We start from the raw sequence: 22,055 nt of genomic DNA on the forward strand, positions 1-22,055 counted from the left end.
AGAAATTCCAAAGGGTCTATGGGGATTGCCAAGAGTTTTGGTGCTACATCTCCTCTTATTTATCCCATTCCAAAATAAAAAATATCAGTTTTTTACCTCAATCATTTCTATTCCAAAATATTTCAGAAATCAAAATAAACCCCGCAAATAAAAATGCAAACAAATTAGCCTACCTAGAAGTATCTTCTCTTTTGCATTGCATTTATGCTAAAAGGAAATGAAATGAAAAAAAACAAGGTGATATTGCATATGAAAATAAATGGATAAAAAACAAGGTGATATTGTATATGAGAATAAAAGGATTTGGACTTTTCTGTATATGGTGTTTCAGTTTCAATGCCAAAAATCTGCTAGAGCGGTTAAGAGGAAAGCGATTAATGTTTGTTGGAGACTCAATAAGTCAAAACCAATGGGAATCCATGGTCTGCATGCTTCAAGCAGTGATTCCTAGCAATAAGAAAACTGTTAGTCAACAAGCTTCAATATTCAAGGCCCTGGTAAGCTGATAAATGTAGTTTCCATGGATAGTTGTGCATTTGATTATATGGTGAGTAATGAAGTCTTACAATCTTCTTTCTCTAAAAAGGATTATGATGCTTCTGTGGAGTTTTTCTGGGCTCCACTTCTGGTTGATCTGCACAATAACAGTTAGAACCAGAGAATTCTCAATCTGGACACTCTTGCGGATAATGGTGTTTACTGGAAAGGAGTCGATGTATTGGTTTTTGAGTCATCCCATTGGTGGCAAGATCAAAGGTAGGAAGTATCAAAACTCTGAACTTTCTGATTAAAATTTTCAACAAGGGGCAGCCAAATTTAGTGCTGTAAATGATATTAAAAATGTAATAGTTTGGAATGTGGTTGGACAGATGGGACCTAATCATGGCTAACAATCAGCTTTACACAAACATGGATCCACTTGTGGCTTACAAGAGGGCATTGGCGACGTGGGCAAACTGGATACCTGCAAATATCGATCCCAAAAAATCACTTGTCTTCTTTAGCACCTCGTCCCCTACACATTACAAGTAAATCTTTATACAAACACACATTGTATATATTATAGGGCATTTTTGATGTGGATTGCAGTTTTCATGAATATTTTGGAATTGGAAGTTTAAGCTTTAAAAAAATATAACTGTTCTTATGATAGATCAAATTCCAAGATATTCATGAAATCTATTCAAGTAGCTATGGCTCTTATTTTAGGTATACGAAATGGTTTTCCTCATAAAATTGATGTAAATGTGCAGCCCAATTTATTGGAATCAGAAGAACGGGCAGAAATGCTATGGTCAGACTGAACCAGTGCAATTTGAAGGATACTCGCCTCCAGTGATTCCTCAGGTGCCCATAGTGAAGGAAGTTATAGGGACTATGATTTTTCCTGTTACTCTGCTGGATATCACAGGACTATCCCAATTTCGCAAAGATGGTCACCCTTCAATTTACAGTAGTACCGTTACTAGTGATGAGAAGCAGCATCCTGAGCAGTTTGCAGATTGTAGCCATTGGTGTTTACCAAGCGTCCTTGATACATGGAACGAGCTTCTGTATGTCACTTTGCTTTCCAAGGGTGTAGGGAATTGATAATTCTTATTGATCCCTGAAACTGGGCCAAATCTGGGACCTGGTTGGCCATAAGGAGGAAATCCTCTGCCTTGACTCGCTGGAGCAGTAAACATATCTGGCATTGCAAACCCATCCACAGGGCCCATTCCAATCCTGTCAAAGCCATAAGTATCACCAGAAACCATACCTGGATGAAAGCCCAAAGCCTTTGATCCTGCCATTCCCCGGCTACCCCTTGACATTGTCCCATGCCACATCATTCCTCTTCCCTTGCCTCTTCCTTGGCTTGCACTCCAAGTCTGGCTTGAGCTTTCTTGGTCATCGCAAACATTGATTTGAACTTATTTCAGTAAAACGTGAAAGAAAAAAATCACAAAATTATGCTTATTCCTGTATTGGGTTGTGATGGAAACAAAAATTTACTTGTTGGGTTGCTCTAGATTGAAGATTTCTGGAATGAGTTGTTATTCACTTGTATTCGTTACCGTATGGGTGTATGATGACTATCAACGTTTTGATTTGGCTGTTTTGCAAAATTTTCACCTTAGTTGTTGTGTTGACTTTACATGCTCACACATTTGAATGTGTTTGGTTAACATTTTTTGTGTAGATTTTGGTTAAGTCTGGTTTTCTGTTTATGAATAAGAGTTTTGTAGGGAGATTCTAGGTTTGGAAAATTTGCAGTTTCTTCTACTACTTGAGACTATGGACGACTCTGTTCCTCTAGGCTAGGTTTATATATAGAATCAGGCATACTGGTGCTATGAACCTGAATAAAGCACTCTGGTATTTTTCTAGGCTTGAAGTTTTAACATTTCATTGTGGTGATTTAGCTTGGTCTTCTGTGGATTTCTTTATTGGGTTTCAGTGTTTTTGCATAGCACACCGACTTGTTAAAATGGACTTGTTGAATTGGGATTAATTTGTATACATACATCGACCAACCCACATACACCAACGACCTCGAATGCCTTCACTGAGCCTTTAATTCTTTAAATGGAACACTAAGGCATTCTAGCAACTCCAACTACTGTTTTTGGCTACTACTTGTCTGGTATGGCAGGTGTTGAAGTTTCCCTTATTATAAACTATAAAAGAACTTAGATATCCCAAATGATTGAGGCCAGATTAAACTCAGGTATGTCCAGCCACTTATTCTGAAGCTAAATATTATCCATGAATATAGTAACTACCTAGAGCTCAAGAGCTAGGAAATTTTTGTGGATAACTAGAGGGTGTACTTGTGAATGCAACTGCAGAATTTTGTGAAAGGTTCACTTGTCTGTAGATTGTAGAAATTTGATGGACAACATATCAATTTTAGTTGAAGAGAGTTTCATTGTATGGGGCAGCTTGTACCAGATTTAATTGTATTGTATATGTTTAATAATGAAAAATTAAAAATCGTGAGGGGTATCGTTTTTACCACATAACTCTCAATTTATTAGTGCAGGGGAGTGCCATTAAATTTCTGTTATGAACTCGTTGTAGTGGGAGATATTTTTATAAGAAAAATTGCAGCCTTGTCAGACAGTTCTTGCTTTATTGTTTCATTGCTTATACATGGATATTCAGCTCATACAAAAGGTTGTATCGATCTGGTTGGTATTGAGAGTACTTGGTCTCAAGTTGTATCGATCTGGTTGGTTTTCAGAGTACTAGGTCTCAGGCCTTTTGCAGTTTGGTTTGCCTTTCATAATTTTTATGATGTAGAACTTTCATTCTGTATCACGTAGAACTATCACTCTGCAAGTACAATTTTACTATTAGCTTTGTAAATATTTTTCCTTAGCAATAGCTTATGGCTTGGACAAGAAGGGTGGAGAGGAAAATATTGTTGTTTTTTATCTTGGCGATGGCACGTTTGATGTCAGTGTTCTGACTATTGACAACAGAGCCTTTGAGGTTTTGGCTGCAAACGGTGATACCCATCTAGGAGGTACTCTGTCTAAACTCTGTCTGGCAGTTTTACATTATGAATTTGAATACGTGCACAGTTTTACATTATGAATTTGAATACGTGCACGGTGGTTATGATTGACTTTTTTGGTTGGCTTTCGAGCTTTGAACTTACCAGGATGTACACTAATATGCAGGTGAGAACTTTGACCAAAGGATAATGGAATATTTCATCAAATTGATCAAGAAAAAGCACGGAAAGGATATTAGTAAGGATAGCAGAAATGAAATAAGACATTCAATGTGTTCCTTGTAATATAGATATAAACAAAACATCTAAAGAAATGTAATTGCACAATGATCCAGTCCAAGAAAACAAGGTTTTCCACAAACCAATTAACTCTTCTAGAAAAATTCAAAAATTCCAATTAAATAATCCTATCGGCCTCTCTTTGTACCTTTTGGGACAATTGCTAGTAAAGTAAACCAAACTGGAAAATTAAAATCAAAAGTTAAATTCTCGCCTGCAATGGACCACTAATACAATAATTATGTTCTTTAATTATTTTTGAATTATATACTATTATTTGAAATTTATTGTCATTGTTTGCCTAATATATTTATGCTCATTGTTTGTCTAATATATTTATGCTCACCTAAACATGTGAAGTGTATTTAACATTTAAAAAAAAAAATTATAATATTTTGTTTTGTGTAATAATAACAGTAGTATGTTAAGTCAGTATAATTAGTTGAGGATGGCCTTGTTAGAAAGGCGACTCGAGATCAAACCTCAAGGGGGTAGTTGTGCCTTGTGCTAGGGGAGGAGACATGCTAAAAATCTAGTCAGGTAAGGGCTGGTGTAGCCTAGGCTGGGTGCGATCCTCGAGTGACTTTGACGGCTTAGATGCCTCTAGGTCACAGTTCCTCAAGCCATAGGTCAAGTTTGGAGAATAACAGATAACTTGACAAACAAAACAAAAATAATAATAATAATAGTATAATTTTTCCCACCGGGTAGAATAGACAGTATTGGTTGTACTTTAAGCCACTCCATGATGTGAAGGTCATCAGTTCGAAAATCCGTGGGAAAAAATCTAGCCATGTGTTGTACTATAAAACACCCCCCCCCATTTATGAAGAACAATAGCTAAGATTAGAGATATAAATGGGGACCCTTTTAAATTTTTAGGCTTAGGATAATAATACCTAACTCTAAGAAAATACCTAGCAAAACCTCGCAAAACAAACTAAGGATGAAATCTGCATCACAAATCGCAAATCGTACTTTTCCATGTGACTATCTTAAAACATCTTCAAAAACTTGCGATTTGCGATCAAATCTCCCACTGCAGTAGCCCGATAAATAACACCTTGTCATTTCGCAAATCACACTTCGCACTTCACAAGAAATTTAGCTATTCCATTAGAATGTCCATTAGCAATTTGCGAAATGTGATATTGTGATATTCGCAATCGCATTTCGCTTTATGCATTTGATAGTGCTATATTGTATCCATTTAAACATTGCGATGTGCGATTAAGAGTGGTAAAACGTGTGAAATAATTACGTTTAATATCAAAACAAATGAATTGACAGGTTAATAAATATTTAGCGACCCAAGGAAGGATAATCATTTTCCAAGTTATGGGTAGTTAACATCGAGTATATCATTAAACCTTTCTCACGATCCAAAGTCATTTTAGAGAACCTTTCAATCTTAATTATCCGATATTGTTTGCACTGATATATCTTGTCAATTTCAAGCAAGCTACAAAAGACATGTCACTAAGGAAGGTGATGCAGAAACAGAGCATTGTTGAATCCGAGTTTACAGATATGGCTCCTATTTTCTTAGATACAGTCTGCAACACTGTCGGAGGCGCAAAAACGTGGGAGGTCATATACAATAGGCTCGAAGATGAATGTCCTAAAATCACTATCACGAGAGCAACAACTGATTCAACAAGGCCTTCGGAACTTCAATTCAGGGATGTTGCATGTTCTTTCCTTCATAGGATAGGAGCAAGAGCTAAAATCCTCCCATACACAGATATGATCAAGTGGGTGATCGAAAATCTCACCATTGAAGATAGGCAATTCAGGAATTCAAGAAAGGAGCTCATAGGGTCATTCAGAGCAGAGGATCTGAAGAACATGTACCACATACCTGACCCTCAGGATATCTATGACAAGGCATTCGTGGCCAACTTCACAAAGAAGAACTCGAACCCCTTCAAGTTGATTTAGGGTTGGAGAGTATTGGACAACAAATTCAAATATGACAAATAAGGTATGTATGTTATAGCCTCTTTGGCAAACCCCTACAACAATGCAGAAACTATGTTATGTAGATTATATAAGTTACCCAATAATACTAATTTTCCCATAGAATGGATTCCTCTGATTGATGCTTGTGTTAATTCCCACATCATGAATTGTCCCTCCATCCTATCTGATAACCTATCCATCGCCATTACCTAATACTGACATAAAAGAGCCTCCTCTCCAGATAACCTCCCTCTGTTCTATTTTAGTGCCTACATTATGGATGACCTCTGTTTTTTCACGACATTTCCGACCATGGGTTAGAAATGGACCTTACAGGACCCCTACCCAATCCATCTCAGTCATAAACAAATATGGGAATTGCATTATATACCTCACTTATATAAAATATTTCATGTTGTTGTTTTGCCCCTACATCAAATAATTTTCAATAAGAGAGCCCCTAGGTTTTCCCAAGAAGCCGCAACAAACCTCTTTACTGTCGGAAAATATTTTATTGAAGAATGGTTCACCTACATTAGGGTTTTTGGTATCACAGTCGATCCACATGTCCTTCCTTTATATGTTTCTGATAAATTATTAGCAAGAGAGATTACCTACCAAACCATGGGAAAAGGCTTGACTAAAGTTCTCAAAGAAAACAAGAAGTCATTATGGCCCTCTTTTCCTGTCAAGTGCGGTTCTTTTGCTTTAGCAAATTTTTTTCATGCTACTAAGGAGTCAGCACATGTTGGGTGCGGGATACCCCAAGGGAAGTTTTGGGTCTTAAAGCCCAAATTTTGACCAAATCCGATGTAAAGACTCCGCGTTTTATGGGCGCAGAGTGCAAAGATTGTAAATGAGTCATAGGGTTGTGTTATGGCCAGCAACAACCCCCCTTCTTATTTAGTGTAATTCCTAATACTAAATAAGTGGGGACCCTTAGTTAAAAAATTTAAAAAATCAAAGTAGTGTTTAAATTTCCTTTTTCAATAAAATTACCGTCATAAGCTTAGGAAGCCCTCCTCGAAAAATAAAAAAAACTAAGTTTTATGATAAGGTAAGACACAAATCTTTCCTTAGGAATATTGCATCGTAAAAAGATAACGGGATACCTCCTTATGAGCTGAATTTTAAACATTGCGAGATTGCGATATGCAATAATGAAATATCACATCGCATACAGCACAATTTACATTGAAACACTTTAATTTTCCGATATGCGATGACGCCGATCGCAAATCGCATTTCACAGAAAACAAGTTAACAAAGTTTATCATATATAACAGTCCTGCGATCTGCGATATTGTGATATTGCGATATTGCGATCTCGCGATACATTGACAATGTGATAATGCGATATCACGAGCAACCAACTTTGCGATGTTACGATTTTGCGATGTTATCATTTCGCGATGTTGCGATCTGTGATATTGCGAAGCAACTCGCAAAATCGCTCCATCGCAGATCTTTCGGGCACGTTATTCAAGAAAAGTATTTTCCATATGCTGACATCTATTTATGCACTTTAATACTACTAAATGAGTTAGTTGCCAGTTATTAATGGAATATGGGTTCGTGCTTATCGAAAAATCATCTCACGTAAGGTGATACATTTGATGTGTCTTCAGCATTTAAAACTTTCCCATCACCCTTCCTTGTCATTATTTTCACTTCACTTGTGAATTGCAGGAACAGAGAACAGAGGACGATACAAAGCAATACGCAAGTTAAAATGGGAAAGCAAAGCAAAGCTTCGAGCTCTAAAGAAAAAGAAATGGCACCCTTGTATACAGACACGACTTGTAACAGAGACGCAGGAATTACTACGTGGGAAGGCATGTATAATCTGCTTGAAGAGGAGAATCCAAGAGTAATGGAAGTTGTTGCTACTGCAGGCTCAAATAGTTCATCTAAGGCATCCATCACAGAGCTAGCTTGCTCATTCCTACACCGGATAGCAGCAAGACCCAAAATTCTCCCATACACGGACATGGTCAAGTGGATACTAGATAGTGTGAATATCAGAAATAGACAGTTTAAAACACAGGGTCAAGAGCTTACGGAATTATTATTTTTACAAATTTTGAACTTTATATCTGCTGGAAGAAAAAAAGCGCAAAAGGAGAAAAACGCATCAAGGAAATATGGATCAAGAAACGGAGCCGAAAAGGCAAGCTGCTAATTTCTCAGTCACCTGCAAGCTTTGAAAATTGCATGAAAGCAACGATAGGGAAAGAATGGAAGCAGATGTCAAAAGAAAAGGCAAAAGCAATCCAAGGGTTAAACAAGTTGAACTGGGATTATTACTAGGCATACTTGGTAAAGCCACATAGCCAGTGGATGACTCTTAAGTGTATCATCAATTCGGCCGAAAAGATGGCGCTAGCTCTTGTCGATTCTGTTTTCTCAACTCAGCTAAAATCGGAAGTCAGCCAACCGACTCTTCTCAAACAGACGCTGCATGCGTGTGATTTCAAGGACCAAATACAGAAGTAGTTTTAATTTTAGATTCAATTTTAGCTTTAATTTTGTTTTATTTTCTTGAAAAGAGGATGGTCATTTAAACCGCATCCTACATTTTTGTAATAATTTATTTTTAGATTTAGTTAGTAGTATTTAAACCCTTCTCATGCATTTAGAGAAGGGTCCTGAAATTTATCAAAAACTTATCCCCAGAACATGCACTTCTGTACCCTCTGAGGAGGTTTTGATGAATGAATGGAACAGGATTTGTTGATGTTTGCATTTGATATCTGCTACTGATGTTGCACTTTTGTACTCTTAGTGGATATTTGATCAAGAAGAGATAAATCGTTATCGCTTGAAGCTCATGAGTAGGACTAGTTATAAATGGTATTTCTATCTCCCAACTATTTCTACCCTTATGTTAGAGTGATTTTCATATTCAGTTATTTATATATTGATGTATGAATGCCTGAGTTATCATTTGGCACTTTTGTACGATGATAGCTATTTATTTATGTTTAGTATATGAATAGCTTATTATGCGATATGTTTTTCACAACTGTTTCGTCTAACTTTTTATACGAAGTGGTTCATCCTTATTGAATTCTTTTCTCATAACAGTTGAATGATATTTATTACCAGTTGTTATTTGAAATCATTTTAGATCGCATAAAGGAAAGATTACACCTCGGTTTAGTGTAGATTTAGATATTTCTGCTTATTAGAATAAAATTTCCTTATTTTTAGATTAGAATTAGAATAGAAGTATTCCATTTAGAAACTGTTAGAAACAGAAATATCAGTCCAACACACACACACACACACCTAAATTGGGAAATTGGTCCCATATCCCCAGTCGGACCTGCTATACCAAACAGAAAAGGAGCTGCCAACCAAGGTCCGGACCGGCGAGTATCCCCCTTGTTGTAGACTCGATTTTCGGGGCTTCAACATATTTGGCTCTAGAAGGAGGGCCCGAACTGTGAATGGAAAGAAAATCTAAATCTAAATACCATTCTGAGAGTAAATCGCCCTCACCATCTCCCCCGACTTCTCCATTGCATTTAGAATCTTTAAATCCAGAGTCAGAAGTCACTGGAGCAACAGCCGGTGCTACAAACCCTGATATTTCAGAACAATCTACTATTGAACCTCCTGAAGTTGAATCTTTGATTCACAAACTTCAGCGATTTTCTATATCTCCTCAAAAATCTGATAAATCTCAAGGCAACGTGACTTCGCAATATAAACCTACTCATCCTCTTACTAGGTTAAAGAGTGAAAAGTTTGGTGTTTAGCCAACCGAATTACCTCTACCCACTAGGAAGAGAGCAAGGAAGTCTCCTAAAGGATCAGATAGTGAGACTCTTTCATCCTCATCACCCATCTCAACCTCTTCACCGTGAAGTCAACCATCCACTCCTCTACTTCAGATCATTGTCCATCAACCTACTGCAACTTCCCCAACTCCTGCTCAACCATCTGGAATCGTAATATCCCCATCTTCTCAACCGCAGGGATTATCTTTTGCACTTTCCTCTGTTAGTAGTTTAGTGATGGCCCAATCTCCATGGAATAACCCAGGGGCAGTCCTCATGCCTGCACCCTTGAGTCAGTTACCGGCCCATCCTGAAAAATGGCTGCCTAAGTTTAATCCTGAGGCAGGCATGCTAGTGGAAGAACATATAAATAACTTTATGCTATCCATAAACCTCAATGGAGTTGTTAATGAAGATGTTGTTGTTTGACGTGTTCCGTATACTTTGCAAGGAACAGCCAGATCATGGTATTTCTTATTACCATCTGAATCTATTACTAGTTGGGACATCTTCCAAGAACAATTCCTGGCCAAGTTTGGTGATGACAGGTCTACAGTGACACTGATCAATGACTTGTCTAACCTTAGGGCCGAATCAAGAGAACCTATCAAAGATTTCAATTTACGTTTCAATAAAATCTTAAACAAAATACCTACTACTTCTCAGCCCAGTGAAGAAGTGCGAAGTGAATGGTACATTACTGCTTTACCATCAAACTTGGCAATCTTTGTTGATAGGGCTAACAAAACAACCTTAGTTGAAAATATGAAAGAAGCGATAGTAGTAGAGAAACGTATGATGGCCCTAGAAAATTAAAACACAATGGAAGAACGAAAATCTAAGAAGGTTTCTTTCAAAGAAGATTCCAAGAAAAAACAACCAAAAGATCCATTTGATTTAGAAGGATTACAAAAAGTTTTGAAGACCATGTCTAACGAAATGGTCGACATTAAGAAACAGGTAGCAGAAACTTCTTCTAAAAAGCCATACAGGCCTTTTAAAAGAAATCCTTCAACTGATTCCAAACCCCCTAACACTATTTCAAATGTTGAATCAGAAGAAGAAGAAGAGGAAAACACTACTGAAGAACATACCAATGAAGAAGAAGTTGTAGAGTTACAAGGTATGTGGGATTTCATCCTCCCAGATGAAGAGGATCAAGAGGTATTCCCGTACTCGCAACAGAAATCAACTTCATCCTCCTCAACCTACACCTAAGCCAAAGAGCACAAGCTCAATGTCTAAGGATAAAGTCGCAGCCAAGAAAACATCACCTAAAGCGACTCAAACCAGCCCAGTCCAAACAGACACATCAACTCCATCTAAAACGCTAATCATTTCAGATGAAATGGAGTATAACATCGTAGAAGATATGAAAAAGACTAGGGCCAATATTACTCTTTTTGAATTGAGCAAGTTAAAACACCAGCAGAAAGTACTTCTGAAAGAATTGCTTGTTGTACCAGTTGCACCTTTACCATCTGTTGTCATCTCTCAAGTTTCCCATGATATGGGAAGACCTCCAACTAATGCCATAAATAAAGTCGATCCAAATGATATCGCGTTAATTGGAGGAAGATCAAGATCACATACTCCCCCATTTCTCCTTACTTATGAAATTTTCAATAAAAATGTGCATAATTGCTTAGTGGATTTTGGAGCTTCATCAAATATTTTACCAAGATCAATTTGTGCAAAATTGAACGTTCAACCATAGAAATCCACTGTGCGCATAGTTCAGCTTGATCGATCGCAAGTCGAAGTGATTGGCGAATTAAATCAGGTTACCATAAGGCTGTCATCCAACCCAAAGGTATGTCAAGTTATTGACATTTTAGTCGCTGATATTCCTGAATTTTGTGGCTTAATCCTTAGCAGAGATTGGTCAGAAAAACTTCATGGATACTTTGCAACTAACTGGTCTCACATGTGGCTCCCTTACAATGGTAAACCCAACCAAATAAAAGTTGAACGTGAACAACATCAGAAATACATAGTAACAGAACTCGAGGGAGAAAACGAACCAGTAGCATATAATTCTAACATCATAGGCAACTATTCAGTAGATCCTTTTCTAGGAAATTTTAATGCTCATACCTCACCTTACTTCGAACATTCTGTCTTATCTTAGGTAGAAAATTTCTCGCAAACAGATAGTTCTAAATGCATTAATTTTATAGATAGTCCTGTAAATAAATCTTTATTTTGGAAACTATTTTTTGATGGTTCTAAGTCTAACGAAGGAGCAGGAGCAGGATGCGTGTTAGTAAGCCCAGAGGGAGATAAAACCATGCTAACTTGCAGACTCGAATTCGAGTGCACCAACAATACCGCAGAATACGAGGCTTTAATCCAAGGGTTATACAAAGCAATTGGATTAGACATCAAATACCTGCAAGTTTTCGGAGATTCTGAAATTGTAATTAGACAGGTACGTAATACTATACACTGTTTATCAGGTCATTTAAAGCATTACCAATCTTTAGTTCAAGATCTGACTGAACATTTTATAGCATTTAATATTTCATCAATTCCCAGACTCCAGAATTCTAGCGCAGACCTCTTAGCCAACGTAGTTTCCAAGCTCATTCCTTCAGAAGATTTTAGCCCTGACTGATTTTCAATTGAGTTGATTTTTAGACCATCTATTCCTGATAACATCACCAACTGGAGGATTTTCAACGACGATCCTGATATCGTGAGTTTCCTCACATCTGAAGGATCCTACACCAATCAAATAATTGACGAAGACCAACATGACCAACAATTGCAACAGGATAGTACTAACAATGCTATACCTAAATCAGTAGTCAAATTAGAAGACCTTTATGATTTGAAAGATCGATTCAAGAGATCTACCAATGCAAAACTCCAAAGTTCAACTTTGAATTATGAATTAATAAATCTAGGAACTGATGCCAAACCGCAAAATATCAACCCAGTCCTTGGCCTAGCCCCTGAAGAGAAATTAGCATATATCCGTCTCTTGAAACAATATAAAAGTATCTTTGCTTGGAATTACGATGAACTCAAAACATACGACACCTCCATCATCCAACATACTATCCCAATGATCGATAATGAAAAACATGTCCAACAAAAGCTGAGAAAGATCTATCCAAATTTAGAAAATCAGATGAAAACTGAACTCGATAAGTTATTGAAAACCAAAATAATCTTTCCCGTTAGACATTCTAAATGGGTATCCAATATGATACTTGTTAGAAAGAAAAACAGAGATATTAGAATCTACATTGACTTTCGAAACCTTAACAAGGCCTGCCAAAAGGATAATTTTCCTTTACCTCCCATGGAACAAATACTGCAGGCAGTTGCGGGCTCAGAATTAATGTCATTCTTGGATGGATTCTCAGGATACAACCAAGTGTTGGTACATCCCGATGATCAATTAAAAACGACATTCAGAACTAAATGGGGTACATATGCATATCAAAAGATGCCATTTGGTTTGATTAACGCGGGTGCCACATTTCAAAGATCCATAAACATTACATTCAAAGGGTTAGTTAATAAATCAGTGGTAATTTATTTGGATGATATTACTGTTTATTCTAAGAAACGAAACAACCATCTCAGAGATTTAAAACAAATCTTCCAACGTTGTTTAATGTATGGGATCTCACTTAACCCAAAAAAATCCTTTTTCGCATTAAGTGAAGGAAAGCTTCTAGGATTCATAGTGTCAAAGTCTGGAATTCACATCGATCCTGACAGAATCAGGGAAATTTCCACAATGCCCCTGTTAGAGTCGGTCTGGTCAGTCCTCCGTCAGAGATAAAAACTCTTTATGCATTTCATTTTTAGGTGTCCCGCTCCATTCACTCAGCTGCATTCCGTTAGGGGCATGCCATAATCTGACGGAAAAGGTCATGCTAGTCATTCCCCTCATGTCTGGCTCCTGCTGGCTTTGGTCTTTTGTCAATAATCACCAAAGTCCATGACAGTCAAGGTCTGGTCCTTTAATGGACAAAGGTCATTTTCTATCATTCTAGGTCCAGTAAAGCCATGCAGGCCAGAGAGAGGCCCTTACAAAGTAATGATTCATAGAGTTTCATCATCATATTGATAAACTTCGACTATTCTTCAAAACTCTGTTTTGAAGAAAAGTCAAACAGTGTCATTGGCGATAAAATTTTCAAAGAGATCGACAGTTGATTTCTCCAGGCGCAGTCATAGTTTCCGTGGCCAAATGCCCTATCATGCAATCCCTGCAAAGAGTGCCGAAAATTTCATCATTTGAGCCAAAATTTCAAAGGAAAAGTGAAAATCAGGGTGGTTTTAAGTCAGTGAAAAAGTGTCAAAACATAACATTAGAAAATGGGTTTTTGAAAAAGCAAAATTTAAATCATGACCTCCAAGTCTTTATACAGAAGTTCACATCAAAAATCAAAGTCGTTGTGCAATCAAAGGCATAGGGAAAACATTGCAAAGTCGTGGAGTGTGCATCGTGCGTTTTGGAGCAAAGTTGGAGGCGGTTTTAGCGCGCGGCGCATATAGACTGGGGCACGACGCACACACAGAGCATGGCACACATAGAGCCCGCCCGCAGTGCAATTTTCTAATTGGCGCAACGCACACCCAGGGCGCGGCGCACTGGGTTTTGCGTGCGACGCACACAGACAAAGGGCCAGAAACTTGCCAAAACTCCCTCAAATCTTTTGTGAAGCCCATCAAATTGCAAGGTAGGCTCATAACATCACTTGTTTATCAAAGTTCATAAATGATATGGTGGTTTTATGCCTATGATTGAATGCAACAAAAATTTCATAAACCAACCACAAGAAAATGCCAAAAAGTCATTGTTACTAGGGTTGTATATTTGTGGTGTTGATGCAAAGGTCCCATTTTCCCTTCCTTACCATTTTTCCTTATTCCCCCATGCCATTTTTCCTATTATCACTACCCTAAAACACTACCAAACCCTATTCCCTTCCCCCTCCTCCTATTGGTCAATACAAACCCCAAATACTACCTTATAAAAACCCCAAACCCTACCTTGTCAAACCCCTACATATCCCTAAAAAAACTTCCCCCCATAACCCCTATTCCCATCACATTACTCCCTTCCTAATACTCCCTTTGTTTCATTGTTCCCCTTGGTGGCAGATATCACAAACAACACCCAACTTCACCATCATCAAAGGGCAGCCTAAGTACAATATATAAACAGCAGTCATGGCATTTGAGGGCTCATCAGAGTATGAGGTGGAAATTCATAGTGATACAGCTTCAGGAGAACAGGCTCCCAAGAGACATCACAGGAGTGGCAAACATGTTAAGGATGAGCCAAACACCCTCACTGAATTGCAGGCATGCCCTCTTGCTATGTCATGTTTCCAACACCTAGCATGTTTTGAATTTTGTCAAAGGGTGAAAAATGTTAGAGTTCATCATGAGTTGGCCCATCTTTTTGTGCTTCATCTACATGGAGGTCAATCTATCTTGGCCGGGGTCACCTTCACATTGACACCCAAAACTATCTCAGTGGCAACAAGCATACCAAATGTTGGAGAATAGTGGCATAAGAAGAAGAATGTGGATAGGCAATACTATGAGCCTTACATTAAGGCTAGTTGTTTGAGGCATCTCACAAGAGTCTTCCCATTCAGATATTTGAAAGATGAGTATGCTCCGCTCACGAAATTGATCATGAAGTACTTCAGTTGTGAGGGGAGGTTCTCTCACTTATATGCCTATCACATCAGGTTGCTCATGCACTTTACTAGGGTGCGGATGCTGAACCTCCCATTTTTCATTTGCAGGAACATAGAGAGGATGAAAATTTCATGCAGCATAAGACCCCTCAGCAGTAGCTTAACAGTGTTTATCACTTTTCTCTTATCCGAATTTTGGTGGATCATCAGTTGGGATTGCAGGGCATTGCTTGGGAGGACTTCATCTCCCGGGACTTCTTCAGCACTCCACAGGTAGTATCAGAGGTAGAGCATGAGATAGGTGGTCCTTCTCATCAGTATGAGTTCCATGAGACCGCTACTATGCCAGTATTCATCACCTATTAGAGAGGCAGTAGACATTTGTTTGCAGCGGCAAAGCGAGTGTTATCTCCACCCGGGGTGGAAGGGGCCTCACTTCCTACATTGACGACACAGGAACAGGACAGAGGTAAGTAACCAATGCATGATGAGGGGCCTTCAGGTGAGCCATCAGGTGAATGAGAGACATAATTCGTTCTCCTTCATGATGATGAGACAGATACAGGACCAACAAATGTAGAGCTTAGAGAGATCATCCAGGAGCAGCAATCAGTGATTGAGGCCTTATCCCTTGACTTGGAGAGGGCTAAGTGGAACATGAAATACTTGGAGCAGAGGAACAAATAGCTGGAGGATCAGTGAGCGATCATGGAGCTACAAAACATTCGTGAGAATCGCCAAGCTGCACAAAGAAGAAGAGTTGAGCTCACGTCATTGGAGCAAGAGATCAATGAGGATCAGGAGGCCAATCTATTATAGACATTTTTGGGCACTGCAACCCCAAGCATAATATGTCCATAAACCAAGGGCTCCTAAGTCCCTAAAAGTGTTGTTACAACTCCTAAAGGAACAAGGTCAACTGATTACAACTTCTCCCATAAGTTCTCCATGAAAAACTACTTAGAACTGGTCAAAACAGGATCATTTCACCTGCTCCATAGGCAAAGTACGTTGCATATCACCTAAGTACACTCAGTGGGTGCGTTGCATTTCAAAAAGCCCTTTTATGGGGTGCGATGGGCGAAAAGAGACAAATGGCAGTGTCAATCCACGAGGTGGAGAAGCATGGAATCTTCCAGAAACTTCTCCTGTGACACTTGCCTCTCTGAATTCGACCAAGGATGAGTAAGAGATCATCAATCTCCAAGTGGAAGCAAGAACTATTAGAGGGAAGACACTAATCAAATCACAAGCTGACTCATCTCCTTTACAGATATCTATATATGGATCCCTCATCCCAGAGATCCAGAGGCTGGAATTTTGCATCTTGTAAGGAATTGCTATTGGTTTCTTGAGGCAACATCATAGTGTTGGGTGATCTAAGCTTTGCATGAGGTGAAGAAGGGCTTACTTTCTGAGAGGATGATGCTGGGTCAGAACAACTGGTTGTAACTCTCTTGGCTCTTTCTTGATTATCAATAAAGCTATTCAAGTTTTCCTCCATACTCTTGTGTAATCTATGTTTTGTGCATTTGTATGGTAAATTTACATCTGATCCTAGATTGTTTATGATAATAGATCCATGTTCTCATATAGTGTTATGCTGCTTTGATTCTATAGGTACTCTGTGAAGCTGGGTATACAAGGAAGCAAGTAGCAAAGGACTATCAGAAGAGAGAGGAATCAAGCAAGGAACCAAGCGCAAGACAGAGGTTCGTCTCCTTTATTCTTCTCTCATCTATCTTTCATAAAGGAAAACGAAAGTAGTTTTACTTTGTTTGTTTCTAAGGTAGCTACCACACCTTAAAGGGATTAGCAGTTCTGCATAGACACTTTTCCCTGTAACAAAATGGCGACTCCACTGGGGACCGACTAGGTTGTTTGTTTATCTACATTTGTTTACTTTATAAACTTACAGACGGAGCCTGAAGTTGAGCCAGGTAGCTTTCAAACTGCATTTGCTATGCAAATGCAAAGTAGATAAATGCCGCTTCAGTCAATCTCTAGGTTTTGTTTATGAATTAAACAACTGATTTACAAACTCTCTAATTGCCCTTATGGTGGCTCTAGTAACCTCCTTAGATCTACCCCTGTTGTTGATTTACTGATTACCACTTGCTCGGCCAAAATCCCTGTATTGAACTGCAAACTGTGACTCGGAACCCAAGCAAAGTCTCGTCCCTGGCCCAGTGCACTCTCTGTTCTATGAATCTGAAATTCAGCGCACTTCCGGAGTGTAGTAGGTGTGCTGCATTTCAAATTCACTGTGTTACAGGTGCGCTGATCAGACTAGGCATTGTTCCTGAATTTTGGTTTCTGTTCACTCTTTTCAGATCTATTCAAGAATTTTGCTGCCTGTAGTCAGTACACCTCTGTTTGAAACCCCTTTCCTTGTTGTTATTCCGCCTCCATTGTGCAAAGAACTGTAAATGTTTTTGTGTATTTGTTGAGTCATTTTCAGTTCTCCTTTGCAAAAAAGTAACGTAATTGTACTGTCGTTTCTTGATTTGAAAGTGTCGCAAGTGTCGTTTTCAGTCATAGAAGAGAGTCCGATTGCTCTTGATAGTCGATTACCCTGTTACTATTGTATTTGATTTGAATTAGTAGTTTTTCTAGTGTCGAAAGCAATTTTTTATTTCCAAATCACAAAGTGTTGTCATTGTCTTCATTTTGATTTTGAAAAGAAACTTGTTGGTAATTGTTGCTTTGAAAAGTAATTCAGATTTGCGCATTAGCTTTCTTTTATCATTCACATATTAAGAAGGCTGAAAACAAATACATGCATGTGCATTTGCATTTAGATTGTTTGATTGGTTTGATTTAGGACAGTGCATATAGTGTGTGCTCTTTACTCTTTGTTGAAAGAATTCTGTCTTTCTTTCCTTAGTAGCTAGGATTTTCATTGCACAAAGAAGATAAAAGACTATTTATCATCTTAGATTGCATTTTAGGAATTGTACATCTACATCACGCGGTAAACCTGAAAGGAAAATTTCTTAAGCAAGATCAACTATAAAATAAATTTAATGAATATAACAACGCTTTGGAACCTAACGCACAACATCTAGAAGTCTAGGCTAGAGACGTATTCCGGCGTCGTAAAGCCTGGTAACTGTTGTTCTCACTGTTGGTTGGGTGATTCCTCCACTTTGAGACGATAAGTGCCAGTACGGACTTGTGCTCCCATGTACCGTCGAGTATACTTTGGGAGACCACAATAGGCTTAATCCTTTATCCATAGGAAGCCGTGTCTGCCGCCCTATCGATCACAATGCACTAAACACATCATTCGGGAAGATTGACTGCCATACTGTAAAAAGTATTCTGCAGTTTTGCGATTGGTTTGGTAATCCTTCTGCCTAGATTTCCAGAGCAGTCCCTTTCGTTCCTTTTCAGACTCCTTAACGGAAAAGGTCCATCTGAGCACTTGTCACTTCAGGCTCATTAAAAATCGAAGGCGACTAGAGTCATCTTTTGTTTTTTCTCGACTCTTTAAAATTGAAAAAACAAGTTGTGTCAAAGCGTCTAAAATTTATTTTAAACGGAATAATCGTCACCTTTCCTACGTTGGTCTTAGGTTGAGAAAATGGAGTCTACCAACCAAGGAGTTCCCCTTGGAGGAAATCCTAGTCCCTTCTCCTCTTGGGGAGATGTTGGTGCACCCCACATGGCCACATTGTCACTTCCAGGATTGACGATCGGCTTGCCCATATGGCTTTTCTCAACCACCGTCGTTCAGAACACCGCGATTCCTGAACAATCGAGTCAGCAACTAGACAATTCCAGAGTTACCCCCCAACCCTCTACTTTGTACAATTCTTCTTCTCCTCCTTCCTCTTCGCTTGATGGGGCTGGTAAAGCCAAAAATCAAGTATCTGAGAAGAAGAAGGAAAAGAAGAAGAAGAGAAGAAGAAGAAGGAGCCAAAGGTGAAAGGGGGCAACCAAGCATCGTCTAGCGAAAATCCACACACTGCACCGACCATGCCTAAATCGCCATGTGTCATTTTCAAAGGAGACCACTATCATAGAGATTGTCCCTGCATCCCTCGGATCTTAAGGGACTGGTCTCCTCGTTTGCACAACCTAGTGTCATCAACCTCTGATGATCATGTTGAAAACACACCGTCGACTAGTGAAAGTGAAGCCCCTGGACAAAAAGAAAAGTGCAAATTTCCTTGTAAACTGTGTGAAGGAGATCACGCCGTCCACCGTTGTCCCTTCTTAGACGAGGCTAAAAGAGTTTTGGACGATCGTCTGGTTTCACCATTACGACTTCCTCCTGGATATAAGAAATTCTTGCCGAGTCCGTCGCTAGTTGAAAATCCGACTGACCCGCCCAGGTGGTCGGCTGAAGCATCTATCATTGAAGATAAACCATTTGAGCCCATACCAGACGAAAGTCAAAAGGTCGAGGCGGCAGTTGACCCGGTCTTGCCTTCAGAGGTTCCATCTTCAGATGATATAGTCACCGAAGAGAATAAGGATGACACCATCCAAATTCTTTTCGTAAACACAGACACCGATGAACATGGGGGCAATTTACCCATTCCTTTACCGCAGGAAGGAAGTTCGTCAGAGTCATACCCGGCTGTCTATTCGGTCCCACCTCCAAGCAACTTAGTTGTTTCCTTCGACCGGAATCAACTAGGCAGACCCCGTTTACTGGCTAGTGTACCATTCCAATCATTGCTCAAGTATATAGAATGGTTATGGTTGGTACCATCATAGATGAAGGGGCTTCTGTGAGTATCCTTTCCTCGACTGCTTGGAAAGCGCTTGGTTCGCCATCACTTTTTCCTGAGATGAGAAATCTAACAGGCTTTGACAAAGGAACCAGTCGACCATTAGGGATCCTTCCCAATGTGCCCAAAACATTGAGAGGGAAAACTGTTCACATGAACGTAATGGTAGTCCAAGGACCCCTGGATTATAATCTACTCCTTGGATGAGACTATATTTATTGCATGGGAGCCATTGTCTCATCGCTCTTTAGAGTAATGTGTTTTCCGCACAAAGGAAGAGTGGTCAAGCTCGTAGACCAGCTTTCATTCCCCGGTTCACGCATAGAAAATAGTCATATACCATCCCTGAATGGTCTTTTCACACAAGGAATGTCTCATCAATCCCCAGTCCGTCCACCTAATGAGCGCGAGTGATTCGGGGGACATGATTGAAACCCAGGGGACATGCACCCTGGTCTGCTTCGGCAGGAAAGCTTCAGATATAAGATAGGTTTCCGCGAGAGATATATGACTAGTATGACACTCCCGTCCGCGATTGGAAAAGGGGGTTGGACTGGAATAAGATTCCCTTGTCAAAGTTATGTGGGTGGAGGCGTCTGCGCCACTCGCCTTTGTCTATTTCGGTAGGCATCGCCAAAGAAGTGTTTTGTTTGCAAGATAGATAAAACAATCTTTGGTAACCTGAAAGAGGTAGGCCTTTCCCGATAAAACGAATGTCTTTTCGGTAGAATAAAAGGTGACCTTGAAACTCTATTTTATACCTGGGGGCATGCAAACCTTTTGGCGTGCAAGCGAAGAGCGACCATTTATTTTTTTAAATTTGTAGGTCCTCTAACCCTTTAAACTTGTAGGATTGGTTGTTTCCTAACTTGTATAAAGAAAGGATGTGGGGCAAAACTTTAAAAATTGTCATTTTCATATATGAGACATTCTTATTATATGACTGGATTATTCGAGCAGTTTTAACGCGGACTTCATGCTCGTTAAAAAATAAACATAAGCAATGAGCAAATGTTTCCCCCAGTGTTTAAGCTCAATAAAAAATGAACCAATTCCTGGTAAATAACCATCGTGAATGTAATACTTCAGCCTTTAAAGCCTTGGTTGTGTTCCCATCATCACCTCCACTCTCTATTGGCCGATCATTCACCTCCATTTGATTGTTTACCCCTTTTGAGGAACAGCTGCGAAGAGTGATCCCGCTAACCATCCTTGTAACACTGCCGTGATTGGAAAATTCCAAACCTTACCTGGAATCAGCTGCTACCCAATTTTATCACTCGTTCCTCAAAGACGAGTCTCCTTTAAGCTCTTTTCAACTGACTCATAAAATATGAAAAGATTTCCGATCCATTGGCCTCTCCAGCTCGTTAAAGGGACCGGAAGTGCTATCCCTCCTTTAGATTTTAATCTTTTTGGACCTGAGGGATTATTACACAAAAAGATCGAGCGCTTGTTTTGTTCGGCTCGTTAAAAGTATCGAAAATTCATCCCTTCTATATTGTTTTATACTTTTTCGGACTTAAGGGATTAGATGACGAAAAAGGATTTTTGGAGTTTCCTTTACGTCCTTTTTCAGACTCTCTAAAATTGAAAAGGACCGAGTTATCTTTGTCGTTAAACTCGTTAAAACCTAATAGTGACAAACTTGTCCATAGCAGACAAGAACGAGTTTCACTATCGCTAGGCTCATTAAAACATAGCGATGGGTTTGCCCGAAGGGAAAATTATAGAACAAGCATATGTTATCCTCCTCAAGCTTGACAAAAATAAAGAGGTACTGGTCAACAATGACTGGGGAAAAATTGGGAAGAAAACTTGAAGAAACTTTGTTGGTAGCAAGTCGCTCTTGAACATGACACTTTCACTCCGCATCCAAGTTGGGTTGGGTTGTTTCATTCACCGGTCACATCACCATGGTCCCATCACACCATCCAATTTGGGGTTAATGCTACCAATCCATCACGTCAGTGTCGCCGATATGTTCAAGAGAAGTCACTCAGAGAATTCATTTGTGTCTCACCCGCTGCAATACATTTACGCTCCATTCTTTCATGACCGCCACCCTGAACCTTATATCACCAGATCGTTTTCACCTCCATTAAAATCA

The 22,055-nt window shown here is 39.2% G+C and overlaps 1 protein-coding gene across 1 annotated transcript; it reads left to right on the forward strand.

Annotated features, from left to right (window-relative positions):
- Positions 1 to 297: 297 nt before the first annotated feature.
- On the forward strand, positions 298 to 1,821 carry LOC149267348 (protein PMR5-like). Its single transcript, XM_089398593.1, has 4 exons — positions 298 to 497; positions 587 to 756; positions 870 to 1,028; positions 1,254 to 1,821. Exons 3-4 carry the CDS (start codon positions 883 to 885, stop codon positions 1,588 to 1,590), a joined length of 483 nt encoding a protein of 160 aa, XP_089254719.1. The 5' UTR covers positions 298 to 497; positions 587 to 756; positions 870 to 882; the 3' UTR covers positions 1,591 to 1,821.
- Positions 1,822 to 22,055: the final 20,234 nt, after the last annotated feature.

Source organism: Pinus tabuliformis, chromosome 6, assembly GCF_031772625.1.
Source record: "Pinus tabuliformis cultivar Carrire ecotype Pingquan chromosome 6, CPIR1, whole genome shotgun sequence".
Taxonomy (NCBI): domain Eukaryota; kingdom Viridiplantae; phylum Streptophyta; class Pinopsida; order Pinales; family Pinaceae; genus Pinus; species Pinus tabuliformis.